This window comes from Dryobates pubescens, chromosome 6, assembly GCF_014839835.1.
Source record: "Dryobates pubescens isolate bDryPub1 chromosome 6, bDryPub1.pri, whole genome shotgun sequence".
Classification (NCBI taxonomy): Eukaryota; Metazoa; Chordata; class Aves; order Piciformes; family Picidae; genus Dryobates; species Dryobates pubescens.
Window position 1 is genome coordinate 35940210 of NC_071617.1, and position 16809 is coordinate 35957018.

General features: G+C 37.4%; 1 protein-coding gene across 2 annotated transcripts in view; it reads left to right on the forward strand.

Annotated features, from left to right (window-relative positions):
* Positions 1 to 16809, forward strand: part of SDCCAG8 (SHH signaling and ciliogenesis regulator SDCCAG8) — a 111534-nt gene that overhangs the window by 52742 nt on the left and 41983 nt on the right. For both annotated transcript variants that reach the window (XM_054162320.1, XM_054162321.1), the window contains exons 13-14: positions 9250 to 9377; positions 11951 to 12059. In XM_054162320.1, the coding sequence (XP_054018295.1) occupies positions 9250 to 9377; positions 11951 to 12059 (237 nt within the window). The remainder of the gene's footprint in view (positions 1 to 9249; positions 9378 to 11950; positions 12060 to 16809) is intronic.

Here is a 16809-nt window from a genome sequence, read left to right on the forward strand (position 1 = left end):
GCAGACAATTTCAGTCAGGATAATACAAAAAAGTATGCCACAGTTGACCAAAACAAGAAGAGGCCTGTAATGCTACATTTTAAGTTTTTAACTCATGTTCATATCTAGTTCCTGTGATATGTGGTTAAACATGTCTTTCATTGAGAGATGTCTGTAATAATCTTGAGCCAATCAACCAGAGTCAAATACAATGTAATGTTAACACAGTATTTCTCATCTTTCTTGCTTTTGGTCACAAGTTTATCACTTTGATGAAATATGTTGTTGTAGGATGGGGGAGAAGTCTAGCTTACCCTAGATGAAATTCCTTCATAATCAAGTAATGTCTTTGAAATTGTCATCTAGAAGAATACTTTGGTTTGTCCAACTGCCCTGTCAAACTATTCTGTTGGTCCTTTAGAGGTAGAGAGAACTATTCCTCACTTCTTCTCAACTTGAGAATAGCTGAGGAGAGTTAATGACTTAAGAGTATCAGGCCTGGGGTAGCTTAACAGCAGGTTGTGGCCCAAACCTGATGCCTGTGAAAAATATAGGTGACTGTTCAGCAGTCATTCATAGTGCAACTAACTGGATCATTCAGTTGTGCTGATCTGATCCAGATCAGGTGTTGAGCACACAGTCCTTTCCTTTTGAATTAGTTAAAGCGCGCAATGCAGTGTTTATGCTGACTTTATGCCAGCTGCAGTAGGACAGATGATACCTGATTCAGCATAAAGCTTGCTGGTACAAAATTAACGTACCAAAAACATTGGGTTTTTGAACAAATTTAGATTGGCAGAGTGAGTTCATAGCAGAGCAGGTCTCTGCATCATTTAGCTGCATCATTTTTTTGATTCAGTGGTAGGAGCCTGATGGTTGGATTTACTGTATTAACAAGCTGAGCTTTGGCATACATGGTCATAATTGTTTTAAGCTGGTCTAGATCTATACTGCTGCTGAAAAGACAAATCCCTAGAGTAGTAGTATGTGGCTGTGTCTGGCCACATATTGCCAGGCCCTTGCTGATACTGGAAGACGGGCACCTGTGTGATCAGGTGGTTCAGGGAGTTAATCAGATAGAAAAAAAAATAATTTGTTCTTGCAGAAGAAGTTGCATGAGTGCTAATTAGAATGAAAGGGGGAGCCACACCTTAGACTGGCTATGTCACCTTCAACTGGCTCCTGAAGCTACATCGTAAGAGACTGCTGGTGCCAAATTCAAGAATTGCTCCAAGTCACGCAAATTAATAACTTTGTGTGTAAGGAGTAGAGGTCTGTAAAAGTCTCCTATGCTAAGCATTCATTTCAGCATTCAGCCATTTATAAAAGTGGCTGATGCAGCAATAATAGAATATACCAGAGAAAGGGGGCAAAGTACTGTGAATTGCTTAGGGCTACATAGAAAGATTTCACAAAAATCCCCCCACTTTTCTTGTTGCGTCATCCTTTGCAGCATCTGTTCTCTACTTAATTGTATGCTACTGCAGGGACTTACCATCCAAATAGTTCATAATCTGATGTGGTAGTAACCACTGAAGGGTGGATATTTACTTATATGATGCATAGCTTGCTGGCAAGGCTTATGTGTGCCAGAAAAATCAAATTTTGGTCCTAAGCCATTATATTTGACCTAATATGAGATGTTAAGTGCTGTTAGAGACACTTCTTTTTCTTCTCCAACAATGAAACAGCGGACAGTTAATGATCACACTTAGCTGAGGCTTGGTGTACAGAGAAATACCCAGCATTCTGTGTTGAGGAACTGGTATATATCTGCATATATCTTGAAGGTATAACACTGAAAGAATAAAATCAAGTTATAGGCCAGATGTTTGCAAATCCTTTCTTTCATGATGAATTTAAAGTAAAAAATCTAATCCTTCTATTTGTTAATAAACCTAGTAGATAGAAGTAGAGATGGAATGTACCACAAGTTATGTGTGTACTCAGGTTCTCAGAAACAGAACAGGAACCTTTTTCACGTGCAGCTATTAATGTATAATATCTCTTGGTGTGTCAGAGTGTAATGGGAAAAGTGAAACTGTTTTATAGACCTAATACTATACAAGATACAACTATATATAAAAATTAGTGTGTTTCCAGTGGCATGACTGCATTCATTTTAGCCTGGAGAAGAGGAGGCTCAGGGGTGACCTTATTGCTCTCTACAACTACCTTAAGGGAGGTGGTAGACAGGCAGAGGTTGGTCTCTTCTCCCAGGCAACCAGCACCAGTCTCAGGCTGCATCGGGGGAGGTTTAGGCTGGAGGTTAGGAGGAAGTTCTTCACAGAGAGAGATTGCCCATTGGAATGGGCTGCCCGAGGAGGTGGTGGAGTTGCCATCACTTAGAGGTGTTCAGGAGGAGACTTGATAGGGTTCTTGGTTGCATGGTTTAGTTGATTAGATGGTGTTGGATGACAGGTTGGACACGATCTTGAAGGTCTCTTCCAACCTGGTTTATTCTATTCTATTCTATTCTATTCTGTTCTAAATAGAGAAAGCTTGGGGGGAAAAGTTCAGTTGGAACAAGAAGGTCATGCACTGATTTCTGTTTCAGCAAAACTGAAATTCTCAGGAAAAAAAAAGAATAAAATATAACAAGCTGACATCATTTGGGTTCTGAAAATGCAGATAGGTAATTACTTGCATTGTGGGGAAAAATAGTTTTAAGCTCATTTGTCAAATAATTGTAGTTAGTCTCTTGAAAAAGTTGGAAATGTGGATAAAGCTTAAACTTCTCCCTGTTTTCTCCCAAAGGAATGTTTCTTGGGTTTTGAGGTGTTTTTTATGAAGTAGTAGTAACCTGGCAGGGCTGTCTTTTCCAGTCTTTTATCTCAGGTAGGATAGAAAAAGGTTTGGTTGGTTGATTGAGTCATTAACATTCTGTAAAGAGATTTCCTCTATGAAGCTATTTCTGTAACATCTTCTAACTTTCCAGGTCCATATGTAAAGAGCTAAATCAATGGAATGCTTAGTTTTGTAACACTTTTAAACCCCTGACCTTTAAATAATGACCTTTACATAACTTCTCTAATTGCTTTTAGTAGCTGCTACTTCCATGGTTATGAGAATAAAACTCTGACATTTCAGTATTTTAGGAAACTGTGTCTCTCTCAACTGCTGCAATTAGGCACCTTACACTGTAAAATAAAAAATAATTTCTGTAAAGCTTTTGTAAACTTTTTAAATCGACAGTTCTCATGAATGAGATGACATGCATCCTTAACAATGACACAATCCTCCGATTCTACCAATTAAATTGTTAGGTCTCTGCAAAGTTTGACCATGCAAATGTAGATTGTACTGAAGCTCACTAAACACAGTGTGCTGACTGGGGCAGTTTCCAGAAACTTGAGCTTTCTGCTGAGAAGACCTGGCAGCCAGCTCCAGAATCAGCATCCATTCAGCTCCCAGAAACAGACATGAAGTGCAACTCAGTGGGTAATTCCCACAATAGGATACAGGAAGGGCAATATTTCAGCTCCTTGGAGAGATTGTTATAAAATGACCATATCATGGTATTTTTCAATCCTTGCACAAACATGCACATATGCATCATTTTTTTTTATTTGGGTTTCGGGGTGGGTTTTTTGACGTAAGAACATTCATTTCATGCCTTTCCCTCTGCGCTGTAAAAAGTACTAATAATCATAAAATCCAACTAGTCCAAATATGCTGGGGTGGATTTACAGATGCACTGAAAAAAAGTCAAAACCTTTTGACAAAAAATTGAATGGCAAAAGAAATCTATGGTATTGTGTAAGAGGAAACCAGGAAACACTGTCTAGCTATGTCCTCAGTCATAGCAATCACAAGGGTCTATAGCAATAACAAGGGTCTATTAGATGAAAATAGATAGGCCTTACAAGGCTAAACAAAAGCATTCCTAGAAGCCTGACTCAAGGGAAAGGGAGAAATCTTGTGGCCGTGAGGCTTTTATTATTGAGTTGATTCCAGTGTATGAGTAAGGTGCGTTTTCTAGAGCTCTGTTAATTTAGAAGGTGTGGAAATTGATAATTCTGAATCATAGCTGCTCTTTAAATCTGCAGAATTCAGGGTCTTACTGGGTTGTATTTTGATACCTTAATGTTTGAAAGCACTAAGGCTTTGGATAGCAAAATATAAAACTCTCAGGGGAGACCTTATTGCTCTCTACAAATACCTGAAGGGAGGTTGTAGACAGGCAGGTCTCTTCTCCCAGGCAATGAGTCCCAGAACAAGAGGACACAGTTGCAAGGTGTGCCAGGGGAGGTTTAGGCTGGATGTTAGGAAGAAATTCTTCATAGAGAGAGTGATTGCCCATTGGAATGGGCTGCCTGAGGAGGTGGTGGAGTCGCCATCACTAGAGGTGTTTAGGAGGAGACTTGATAGGGTGCTTGGTGCCATGGTTTAGTTAATTAGATGGTGTTGGATGTTGGGTTTGACACTATGATCTCAAAGGTCTCTTCTAACCTGGTCTGGTCTATTCTGTTCTAAATACCTGCAGTGCTGTTGCATTGAAAGGCCTGAAAGCAGTTTTTGGTCAGTACATAAATAGAGAAAATTATTTAAGACCATTTCTGGCCTGAGAGAACAGCCAAGATATACTCAGATTTTCCATTCTTCCCTTGACACTTGTAGCTGAAGTAATAATATGAAATAACCTATGGGAAGGTGGTTTAAAAAGCTGCTTGTAATAGACAAATACACTAGACCTCTATCATAAAAAGCTTGCAGAATAGACTGTGAAAACATTGCTGAGCCTTTGTACCCAAAGCTATTGGCTCAAATCTTTAGGATTCCTCATACATGAAGGCATTCAAGTCTTAGTTTCATAAGTGTTTGTGGTAGATCAGAGTGTTCTAATTTATGTGAGTGCCCTCAGGCCAGATTTTGTTAAAGATACTGTTTTTCAAGACTATTTTTCAATTTGATACAGAGAAGCTTGTGCTACGCATGAGCTTTTTTCCCAGTGTTTCTGAAAATACATTTCCTCTGGAAGAAGAGATGGTAGAGTCCTCAGCACACTTCCCTCTGCTGGTGATTTGTTCTGTAGTATTTCACAGTGCTGGTGCACTTGGCTGGCTGTTACCTAGGAAAGAGGTTTGTGCTCAATCACTGGGACACATAGTAAAAGTATCAATGTTAGGCTTGACTTTCCCTCTTACTGGCCAAGTGTGAGGGTTGATGGTAAATTCCAGGGCTGGCCGTTATTTAGACCAACAGTCTTGTTAGTTCATATACACCAAATGTTTGGAACACTAAATGCCAGGTACTCCTTAATAATTTATGAACTCTAGATTAAAGTGAGTATATATGGAAGTTTAAAATATTTTATAATTACATTTTTAACTATAATTAATGAGAACTTTTAAAATGAGATTATGATAGCCTCTTGTATACAGCTGAACTGAGATAATTGCTTGAGTATTTTAATTTATCCAATTAAGTTCATAGTCCTTTACTAATGTATCCATTAGCTATTTACAAAATGCCACATGTTTGAGCTCATAGAAACATCAAATAGTTGATATAGGAAGAATGGTTGTTTGATGTGATAGTTGCTTTGTCAGAAGACTTCCTGGCAACAGTCAGAGGCCTAATTCTTCACTGAAATTTATCCTGTATGTTTTGATTTTGTATTTTTACTGCTGCAAAAAGCAAAATTACTCTTGCAGAAATACCTACTATTGAACTGCATTGTGAAATTCAAAGTTTTATCAATTGAAGTTCTACTCTTTTACAGTCGGAAATCAATAATCTCTTATTTATGACAAATATGACTTTCAAATCACTTGTCTCTACATCCTTTTTAATTACTGCAAAGCCATTTAGCTGAGAGCAGTCTTCTATTGAAAATGGATCTGCAATCCAGCTTTTGTTTGTTAGTGGTGGGAAAGGTAGGGTTTTTGTTAAATTAGGTAGATCAAATTCAGACAGCATACTTTAGTACGCATTTAGTAAGTGTATCTTACATCTTTCAGTTAGTGCAAACCAGTATCCAGTTCATTGGGATATCTGAACAAGTTAACAAAATAGGCTGCTGTTGGCAGCCATAACTCAAACAGTGTTTAAAACTGTGGAAAACTTGCACTTCAGAAGAAGTCGTAGTGAACTTGCCTTAGTGTAAATGAGTATTTGGTTACTTCTGACTTTATGGCACAAAAATGAAAGTCCTCATTTGTTCAGTGCTTCTCCTTAGTAAAACTGATCAATGTGATAGCCAAATCCAGAATAATACAATCATAAAATGTATTTGGTGTTGGAAGGGATCTTTAAAGGTCATCTAGTCCAATCCCCCTGCAGTAAGCAGCGACATCTATTATCAGGTAGGCATGTAGTATTTTACAAAGGATACCGTGTGAAAGACCTCTAATTTTTGTTGCTGTCTCAATTTTTGATTTAGTGTTTGCATTCCAATAGAGAATAGGGTCCTGCAGTTTAACCAGTGTGTCCCTTTTTTTTATACTTACAGATTACAATTAATTTGTAGCTGTCGTTTCTGATTCAGGTCTTACTTGTGTCATCAAAGTTAGGCTGTTGCTTTGCTTTACACTGTCTCTGTTTTCCATTACTCTATAAGAGAAGTTCTGAACTTTTTGTTGGAGGAAACTTCGGCTGTCTTCATCTTCACATTAGTGCTGGGGAGGGTGTAACTATTCCCTTCTGTCTATAGTCCATAGCTTTTCTGTTTCCACAGATAAAGTTCCCTTTTTCTCACAATCCAGAGTAATTGCAAATAATCAAGCACCGTCAAACCTTCTAAAACTTGTGCAGTATTTGCTGTTGTAGCAGAAATGTTAATGATAGTACCTGAAATCTCTTGAGCCTTTGTCGGTTTAGGTTTTGGGTTGTTGGGGTTTTTTAGGGGAAGTAGAAGAGAGAGGTTTGGGGTTTTTTCCTCTGTATATGCAAAATGTGTTAGAGAAATTTTCTATAGGAGGGCAGAAAGATTCTTAGAGAATCTTAGAGATCAGGACAGTGTGATCTCAAGGTGTCAGTGAAAGACTTGCCACTTAGTTTAGACATCTTTGGCTCCAGGAATTTTTTTTCATTCATCAGCTGCTCTAGGCACCTCAAGTAGTGTTCTTTATGTGCCACTGGATGTGTCTCAGTCCCAAAGTATTCTGGATCCTAGGACTGAGACTAGTCAGCTACCCTACTGCATAAGACCTAACCTGTATCTTCTTAGTCTTTTGACACACCTTACAGTTATTTCAACCACAGGGAATTCCCCATGTATGCGTGGTTTCTGAGCTCCTGGTAGTTTACTCTATACAGTAAGTGCATGGCTTTTTTTGATACATCCCCTTAGCAAGAGAGAATTTCTGAGTGGCAGTAGATTCTCCATTTGCTTTGAACTTGCCCTTTAGTATGTGTTTGACAGGAGGAACAGAATTGTAAAGGCTTTCTCTGGTAGCTTGAGCTGTGCAGCATGATACATGCTGAAGGCTCCATTAGAATGCTAGCCAACCAAATGTGTGCCAGCAGAGCACTCAACTGCACACAGCCATTTCACAAGACAAACTTAAATAACGTGCTAGTGCCACTTTCCTTAGGTGAAAGTGTCTGGGGGAATGTGTTAGTTGCTAGTGTTTTGGTTTTGGTTTGGTTGGGGATTTTTTGACCAATCCACTGCTCGTTACAACAGTCTGAAGGCAAAAAGACATTTGGAAAGGGGAGAGGGGTTTAAGCAGACTGGCTCCCAGCAAATATGGTAAGATTTTTCATAGAAATGCTTTCAATATTTGGAGCTTACACTGAGGAAATAATGCAAGCATCACTCCTTAGGGTAGCTCAAATGTGGTTAAGAAGTAATTCTGAGAATGATGTGATGAAGTGCAGTTCAGTGTATGAAATTTCCTTGAAAAATGTGCTTTGTTTCCTTAATGCTCTAATATTCATGCTATCTAAACATATTCTCTGTGTCAAATCATTTTTAGCCTTACCTCAGAAAAGCTGCCTCTGTTTTCAAAGGGAGTTTTGCCTAAGGTAGGGCTTGCAACATCAGGACCAGGAATTAGTGTAATGTGACCCACCATTTGTATTGCTTTGGGGTAAATTTAAGAGAGAAGATTTAACATTTTGTGTGTCATGCTGAGATATTGCAATATCTCGGATGGGTTATTAGGCACCATTCCAAAGGTTAAGTGCAGCAACCACATGAGTTGTGGCTTTATCCTTACATGATCTATTCCTGTGTTCTGGTTTGTAGACCCTTGAAAATAGGTATTATACCTAGAATAAAATAAAGCATTTATAAGACCTTATTGAAACATATCCCAAGCTATTAAATATAATTTCAGTAGAAAAGTCTGTGCATATCTGCTATTTGAAATCTTTACGTGTGTGACCTCACTGAAATTTTAAATCTAGACCTTAGTCTGTGTCAGATAAATATTCACAACCTTTGGGAAAGTCTAGATACTAATTTTTAGTTCAGGACTTTTTCTAATTTATATGCATATATCTTTTTAGGGTTTTATTTTCCATGCTGTTTTTGCTTGGCTTGCTTTAAATAAAATGCTTCAATGGAGTGTGGTAGTCTAGCATTTGTTTTGCCTCAGGAGTAGATTGCCCCATCTTGCATATCTGGTCAAGTAAATTGCTCTCTTCCCTGTGTACTTTGATAATAGTACTGGGCTTTAGACTTTCCTGTACAAACCCCTAGTGAGCAGAAAAACAAGGGGCTGGGCCTAAGTGGTGCTAACAGTCTTCTCTATTGTAATGGATTCATTCATCTCCCATTTACATAAATTAATAATTAAAACTTCTTTGGTTGTTTAAGAAAACTCATTAAGCTTTCAGAGTACCTGCATTATGAATACTGTGGCAATCACTTCCATTGACTTATCTCCTGCTGGTTCACTGGGAGCCAGTCCATCTTGGGGTCAGGTCTCTAAGCTTCATTGCAGAATTAAATAGCATTTGAAAGAAAATGAAGATAATATTTTCAATACAAAGCAGATGTTGGGCAATTTCCTTATGAAAAAAAGTTTTATTTGAATTTTTAAAAAAATCCTTTTTTTGTTGGAAGGGCTACTTTTTGCTCGGGAAATAGATCATACCTTCTATCCATTTTCTTCTAGTCACTGGAGAATGTTTGACATTGTAAGAAAAAGGTCAGTTTCTGTCACCTGAAGTGAGAGGCAAGTGTTTCATGTAAAAAGCTTGGCCAGATTCTTTTCTAATTATTGTTAATTGAAAGTTCTGTTTTGCCTTTTTAATTTATTGTCTTCAGTATATGATATTTATTTTTCTTTATTTCCTATGTGTTTGGGTTTTTTATAGATTGCAGAAAGAAAGCATTCAGCACAGCATTAGCAATGAAGCAAAGGCCCGAGCCCTTCAGGCCCAGCAAAGAGAGCAGGAGCTGACACAGAAGATGCAGCAAATGGAGGCCCAGCATGAGAAAACTGGTAGGTGGTAGGGAAAGATTAGAGCCTGGGCACTCACTCACAAGCCAGGCCCACGCCTTACTGTGAAATGACATCAGGAACACCTGTAACCTTTGGCTGGCCGAAGGGAGCAGATGCTAACTACACCGGAGATTCCGAATTACATATTAGTTAGCGTTTAAAAGAGAAAATGGAAAGTATTGCCCACTGTCTGTTGATTTCAGAGTGCTGCTCTCACATCTGTTGCACCATCTGGATTATGAGTTTATTTACCTGTGTTCAAGAAACGTAAAGCTGAGAGAGACCACAACAAAGTAGAAAAACAAAGGGCTTGTTTTTGGCTGGATTTTCAGGCACACATGTTATATAAAGAAAATAGCATCAGAAGCTCTGCGGGAAATGCTCTGAGCTTACAGTTAAAGTCTCCTGAATAGCATTGAACAGTTCCCACAGTACACACATTATAGCTACTCTAAAAGCTTAATGAGTTTGCTTCGGCATCCAAACTGGAGAAAAGCTTTAGCCATTAATCGGTTCTTAATTCACTGTCGCAGCTGGATGTAATTCACTGGCTCCAAATTGATATGTTCCTTTATTTAATCTTTGCAGCCTCAAACATTTTTAGCACTACCATGTGCTCCCATCCTCTCCAACCCCCACCCCCAGTCTAGAAGAAAGATGTTTAAACCCTTCCATACGTCAGGTTGTCATAATAGGTGTGGTAGTTTTAGGCTATGCCTTTAAAATTTAGCTACAGATTTTGAGCCGAAAAGTAGAAAAATGTAAATAAATCACTATTGGGTGTAAAAAGGAAAACAAAAGATTATTCTAAACAAATTAATTGGATAAATATCTGGGATAAGAGAAGCTGTGTCATAACAATTCATCACATTTCACTTCCATTCCCATTCCTTTTCTTTTCTCCTCTGATCTTGGCTGTTCTGCTTTGCCTGGGAGAAGATAATGCTTCTGGCTGACCTTGAGATAAGACTAGCACTGTTTTCTCCCAGCTTCTCTTATCTCTCTCGGTACAAGGCTAGGTTGGGGGGAAGGGGGGAGGCAGTGGAGCAGCTTCCGTGGTATCTTTTTGATATGGGGGGTTTCTGTGTTATTTGCTAATTGTAAATATCTGTATAACATTCTAAATACTGTAGATTTTGTACATATTCATTGCATTCCATTGTAGAGTGTAGTTTTTGCTTGTAAATACAGCTTAATTTGCTTCTAACTGAGTTAGTCCGGCTAAAGTTAATGCTGGGGAAAACTTCAACCCACCGGAGTAGGAGACTTCATTGCACTGACTTAGTTGATCAGTAATTTCTAACCTTTAATCTGGAAGTAAAATGGGTTTTCCAAACAAGTAAAAGAGGACTCTTGTCATTGTGAAGTGCTTTGCTGACAATATTAATAAAGGTGTGAACTGGAAACAAAAAAATACATTTTATGGAGAGGAAATCTCTAAAACCTGGAAAAGAAGAGCTTCAGCTCTTGAGGAGCAGTGTATATTCATATGGTTAATAAAATACCATTTTTAGCCATGAGTCCCGCAGTACCTTTAGAAAAATTCTGTAGCATATATTTATCCTAAACAGTGTCAGATACCTCAGGTTAATTGGCACATTTCCATCTGCTATTGTATTTTCTGCCTTTTTGCAACATTATCACAGTGCTAGAGGACCTTTTTCTGTGTTTAGGGAATGCAAACAGGTACATTATGGGTGCTGTCTATCAAGCAGGAAAAGAAAAGAAGCTCTCAGGATCTGGTTTTCTTACTCTAGCCAGCACACGTGTATATGACCAAGTATAATTTTGTGCAAGAGCTGTGTAATTTAACATTCCAGTGCCTAAATTGTCCTAGTAGACAAAAATTTAAACAACATTATGGCTGAGTTTGTTTTTATATTTCTCTAGAAGGATTTTGAGGAGTTGAAAGGGATAGTCATTTATTATGTACATAGAGAAAACTGTGTATTACACGACTCTAGACACATACAAGGAAAGTGCTTGATTTCTAGGTCATGAGTTTTGGTTCAGACCAACCAAACTGAGAGAAACTGAAAAATAATTTGTAAAATGGTTCCACTGCAATTGCCACTGGACAATAAGTCTATATCTTATCATTAAAGACAAAACCCCCCACATTAATCATAGTAAGCACAGGACCTAGTAAATAAAATAACTGTTTTTTTAGGGAGAGAATTAAATGAGTCTTCAGTGTGTTTGGGTTGCCAGTGTATCCTCTGCAGCAGTTGAGCAAGAAAAACACTGCTAAGGCATGGCCAAATTTATTCTTTCTGAAATGTCAATGAACTTCCATATTAGACATGTAGTCTAACGGTGGATCTTGTCGTGCATGACCTGATTCAGTGGCAACATCATTTAAAGTCTTTGGGTTACCTTATTCTGACACACAGAGCCTTTATTTGGTGATTTGTTACAATTCCATGACCAAGTAGCTGAAGTTTAAAAAACATACCGAAGCTGGAAGGATCTACAGGAAAGAAATTAAGACCATATAAAATTGTTTCTGATTTATCTATAAATTTATATAATTGTAAAATAAATTTCTAGTTTTATGATTTTATGATTTCTAGTAAATGAATTGGAATCCTTGCTGACATCCCAGAATACATTCATAACAAAATTAAAGGAAGAATGTCATATGCTGGCAAGGAAGATGGAACAAAAATCAGAAAAATACAGGTTAGTATATTTTTTTTTTTCTTATCTTGTGCCTTTTATTATTAAGACATGCTTCCTTATTGTTTTAATTTGTCTTTGAATATTTATTATTATTTATCTTGTCTTGAGTGTTACACATCATCTCGATACAATATGTGCCACTTAAGAAACAGGGGTGGGAAATATTGCACTTTTCAGATTGTTTCCAGCTATTACTTCAAATTTCTTAGGTAATTTCCAGTCTAAAAATTGCATACCATTTTCTTCCTGATGTTCATATTCTTAATGTGAAGCATGGAAAACTGTTTTCAGAGCTGCAACAGAGTTTATGTGAAATTAAACGAAAAATGAAATATTTAAACTTCTCAAAACTGTAGTCTGTTCTTCTCATTATTTACTTAAAGCTTCGTTCACAATACTATACACTGAATAATTATCTCTGAAATAATTTTTGTCAAAAATGTTTGTCATCGGAGCTCAGATTCTGCTGCTTGTTATGTAGTGCTTTCAATAGCATGTCTAAACACAAAGCCATTTAAGATTCAGGAAAGAAGAAAACCTTGATGCAGTAACTAGTTTAAATAAATACAGAAGTATTAAGGTATGGTTTTAAAAATTCTATAGGACAAAACTGTTTTGTAGTTCTACACCAGTAAATCGTTTGATCGTTACATTTTCACTTGTGAAAATATACTGTTGAAACTTTTCACAGTGTTTCTGTTTAGACTTTTAAACAGGCCTTAAGAGGCAAGTTGACATTTTCCAACTTTTGTAAATTTAATGGAGACTGAATTTGGTAAGTAAGGGTAGCATAGCTTATGAGAAATAAGGAAAATATCCAGCAAAGATAAAATTAGGTTTCAAGGTGGGATTCTTCTTCTGATGGGCAGATTCAATCATCCTTTTGAGGTAGCATTATAGGGGCAGCACTTAGGGAGGGAAATTGTCTACCTCAGTATCCTGTTTCAAGGAATGGTCAAAGGGGAATGATGTAAGTAGATGGCATGTATGTCTATATATATGATGCTTCCCACAGGTACTGCCTCCAGTGCCTATCCTACTTTCCACTGAATATAAAGTGTTACTAATTGTTAAGTTGCTGAAGTTGAGAGATGAATCCTATCCAGACTGTAGGGAGAAGAAGTGAGAGGAAATTACCTTCTCTTGCAAATATCACAATGGATACTTGAGAGAGGAGCAAGCAGAATTTTTCTTCTGACAAAGCAGAGCTCCTCTGCTAAAGCAGAACAAAATCTAGAGATTCAAATCGTATTATTATTCCAGCAGTAAAAATGCACACAGACTTTGTTGCTAGAGCTCACAGTCACAGAGTAGTAACTGTAAAAGGATGAAGGAAAGACAGAAAACATACTGTGAAAACACATTAGTCTCTGAAAATAAATACTAGAGATTGCCAAGTGTTTCTCCACCTAGCAGCATTAGCCGACTGTGTCAAGAACCTGAAAAAAAGGAAAAGGAGCCCTCTTGGTTCTCTAGAAAGTGGTATGTTTTGCACAAGAAACAGTATGGAAGAATGTATGAAAGTGGTTCTGAGAAGCAGCCCTAAAATAGCTTGAGCTTGCCTTCGTTAGGATGGGAGCTGCTGCAGTCAGTAACAAGAATGGAGAAGTAAGTAGGGATAAAGAAAGCATGCAAAAAATGACTACAGAAGGGTGGAACAGGAGAGGGTGGGAAACCTTGAACTAATAGGTGGCATCAAAAAGTGATGCAATCAGGAGATCAGATGCAGAAAATTACTTCAAAGTGTTAAATGCATGGACAGTATATATCTTTCACTAGCATCTCTCTGAAGGGCAATCTTCATGCTTATTGTCACTGGTTATAGTCTAAAACCATACTTCTGAGACAGAATGTCTTCTGAAAAATTAACAGTTTTTCAAAAGCTTTATAACTTAGCTCTCATGTAAATTGATAAACAGATCATGAAGCAGTGGCATGTCCTATCTGCACAGAAAAGATTTTACTTTTGTTTCTGTGGTTTTGACCTTATAAACTGAATTCTGGATCTGGATGTATGTACTCTTGCTATACTTCTAGAATTTTTGTGCATTGGTTTCCATGGAGTTAAGAAATAACTGTGTACTATCAGTACCAAGTTTGGGGTTTTGATAGATAGCAGAGGGCCCATTTGTAGTAAGAGGTATTTCAGACAGCTACATATTTGCACATTTTTGGTGTGATGCCTCCGAAATGCACATATACTTTTATATTTAATACAGACTTTCTGAGAAATGTAGACTGAAGTTTTCTTGTTCATATGTAAGATGGAATTCGGACAGCTTCAGAAAGACAATGTTAGACAAATGATAACCTCCTCAAGCTGCACAGAAAGAAGATATCATGACTGTGAAGGTTTTTATATGCATAGGCATATTTAAAAATACAATCCTTTGTTGATTTCTCCGAAGTTATTCTGTTGGGATTTTTTGGTGGTGGTGGTGGCTTGGGGTTATTTTGTTGTTGGGTGTTTTTTTGTTGTTGTTCAGATTGTCAGTGTCTGAGTTTCTAGGTTGTAGATTAATGCTTAACACTACCCACTGTGTATTTGTGATTTGCGTTTTGTAATTAAGGGGAACAATGGGAGTCCATTGGGTCTCATTATATATAATGGTTGGTTTAATTTGTTTCGCTTCTATCTTGTTAATTGTAAATTGATCATTAAGATTTGAATTCTAATCTGTCACCAGGGTTGTGAGTATTGAAGCTAGAGCAATGATCCTGCTTCTAATCACTGATGATGAGAAACAAATTTTATCATTTTGGTACATATTGCAGTTCATATATTTTAACACTGTATTTTATGGTGTTATAAATATTGTTAAATGACTTTTAGTGTAGTTTTACTGTTTTGGACTATAATGTATAAATTATATTACTGGTTTGGCAACAGTAGGCATCCAACTGTGTGAGTTTAATTGAAGTAAAGAACACACACTCGGCTGAACTATTTTTTATGCATGTTTGGTTGACTGCAGTCATTGCGCTCAATACCAGAAGTGAAACATTTGTTGAAGGTAGCCATACAAAGACATGAAACAGTCTGTCTGAAGGATCAGTCATTTAAATTATATGCAGCAATACTGTGTCAGCAGAAAATATTTTAGAGCAAGTATTTAATTGCTGTACAAGTAAACAGTTGGTTTTAAAAGTAGGAAAAGGAAGTACTTAAAAAGTGCTGCAATGCAAAAGGTAGTCCAGAGGAGTAAAGGCAGCATTGCTGTCTTAGTGTGCAAAAATCAGCACATCCTAAAAATATCCTAAGACTGATTTTGAATTGTGGCTATTTAACATTTGCTGGTTCTTTGCCTCCACTATTTGAATATTATAGAGGAATCCGGTTTTTTTCCAAGAGTCTTCCAGCAAGGACTGTATATAAAAACTGAAATTTGTTTTTAAATAGAAATTAAGACTTTCTTGGTGGTTGAACAGATCCAGAAGCATATGATTTTTATTTTTTTTTGGTGGTTGTTCCTGTCCTACCTCCAGTCATCATCAGTTATTTTGAATATACTAACAAGTAAATGAGATTTGACAAAATCTGTTACCCATCTACTTACAAGCATGCATTTTAAATTTTCATGTGACACAACTTTGCTCAGTGCATTTTTGTAATAGTACAGATTTCTTACCGGTCTTCTTAGTCTATCAGATCTCAGAAGCTTATACAGATACATGAACATGACTGTCTGTCTGGCCAGGCTGAGCTGCAGAAGTGCAGCTCCACTCAGAAATCATCTCAGATGGCAACAGTCCAAATGTTTGCATGCTTCGTTTTCTCTGAAGTCCACTACAGCTTACTACTCAGTCTGTTAGACCCAAAGTAGGCCTTGTAGAACATCATCAGCATGTTCATGCTGTGTCCTTTAGTTGTTCCGGATCATTCAGACATTGCTTAGTGAATAGATTTTTCTTATTTACCTCTTTCCCTGGCATTATGCGTGGGCTCTCTCTGAAGTTCAGGACTGTGTACATTGACCCCTGTCCCACTCTCTGCAATTCCTGTTGTGGCAGCTTGGGAACAGAGTAGTTCAGCAGCACTTCTGCAGACGTGGCCCTACCTCTGGCTGGGTGGAATCGCTGCTCCTAGTATAAATGCACTATCGTGTTAAGTACAGTTTTTCAGGCTTATTACATTTATGGTTGGTTTTATGAGAGTTGTTTTTAACCCAACAATTTTAAAGTCATTTAAATGGTGCCTAGAATGAACTTGTATCTTAAACTTTGGAAAGTGAGGTGGGTGTGTGGTATGCAGCCTAGTACTGAGACTGGTGTTCTCTCTTAAATGCCGAAATGTGAACCTTTTAACATTGACCTTAATAAGCATTCCACCCTTCCTGTGTGCTGTCCTCCAGCATTTCAATGTAATAAAATACTTGAATCTGTATGGATATTTACTTAGAAGGGAAATGTGTAGGTAGTCTTAACTGGAAGGAATATTTTTCTTTTTTTACTTTTTTTCTGAGTTCCAGTGTAATTACAGAAGGTGATGTAGGAGAAGTGAATACAAGTAGCATGGGTCAAATTATCAGCCATTTAGATCTGTGTTTTAGACAATAAGGATGCTACTCTTGGGTTTGGTGAATTTTGAGTAGTGTTTTGGTGGATTTGAATCCAGTGATCTTTTCGGAAAAGATTTTTGAGTACCTTCAAATGTACTGGAAATAAGTCTTTTAAAAACTTTTGTTGCTTTAAAAGTTGCTTCCACTGCTTCTGTGAAAGAGATAGCCACATACCAATACAGAAAAAGCAG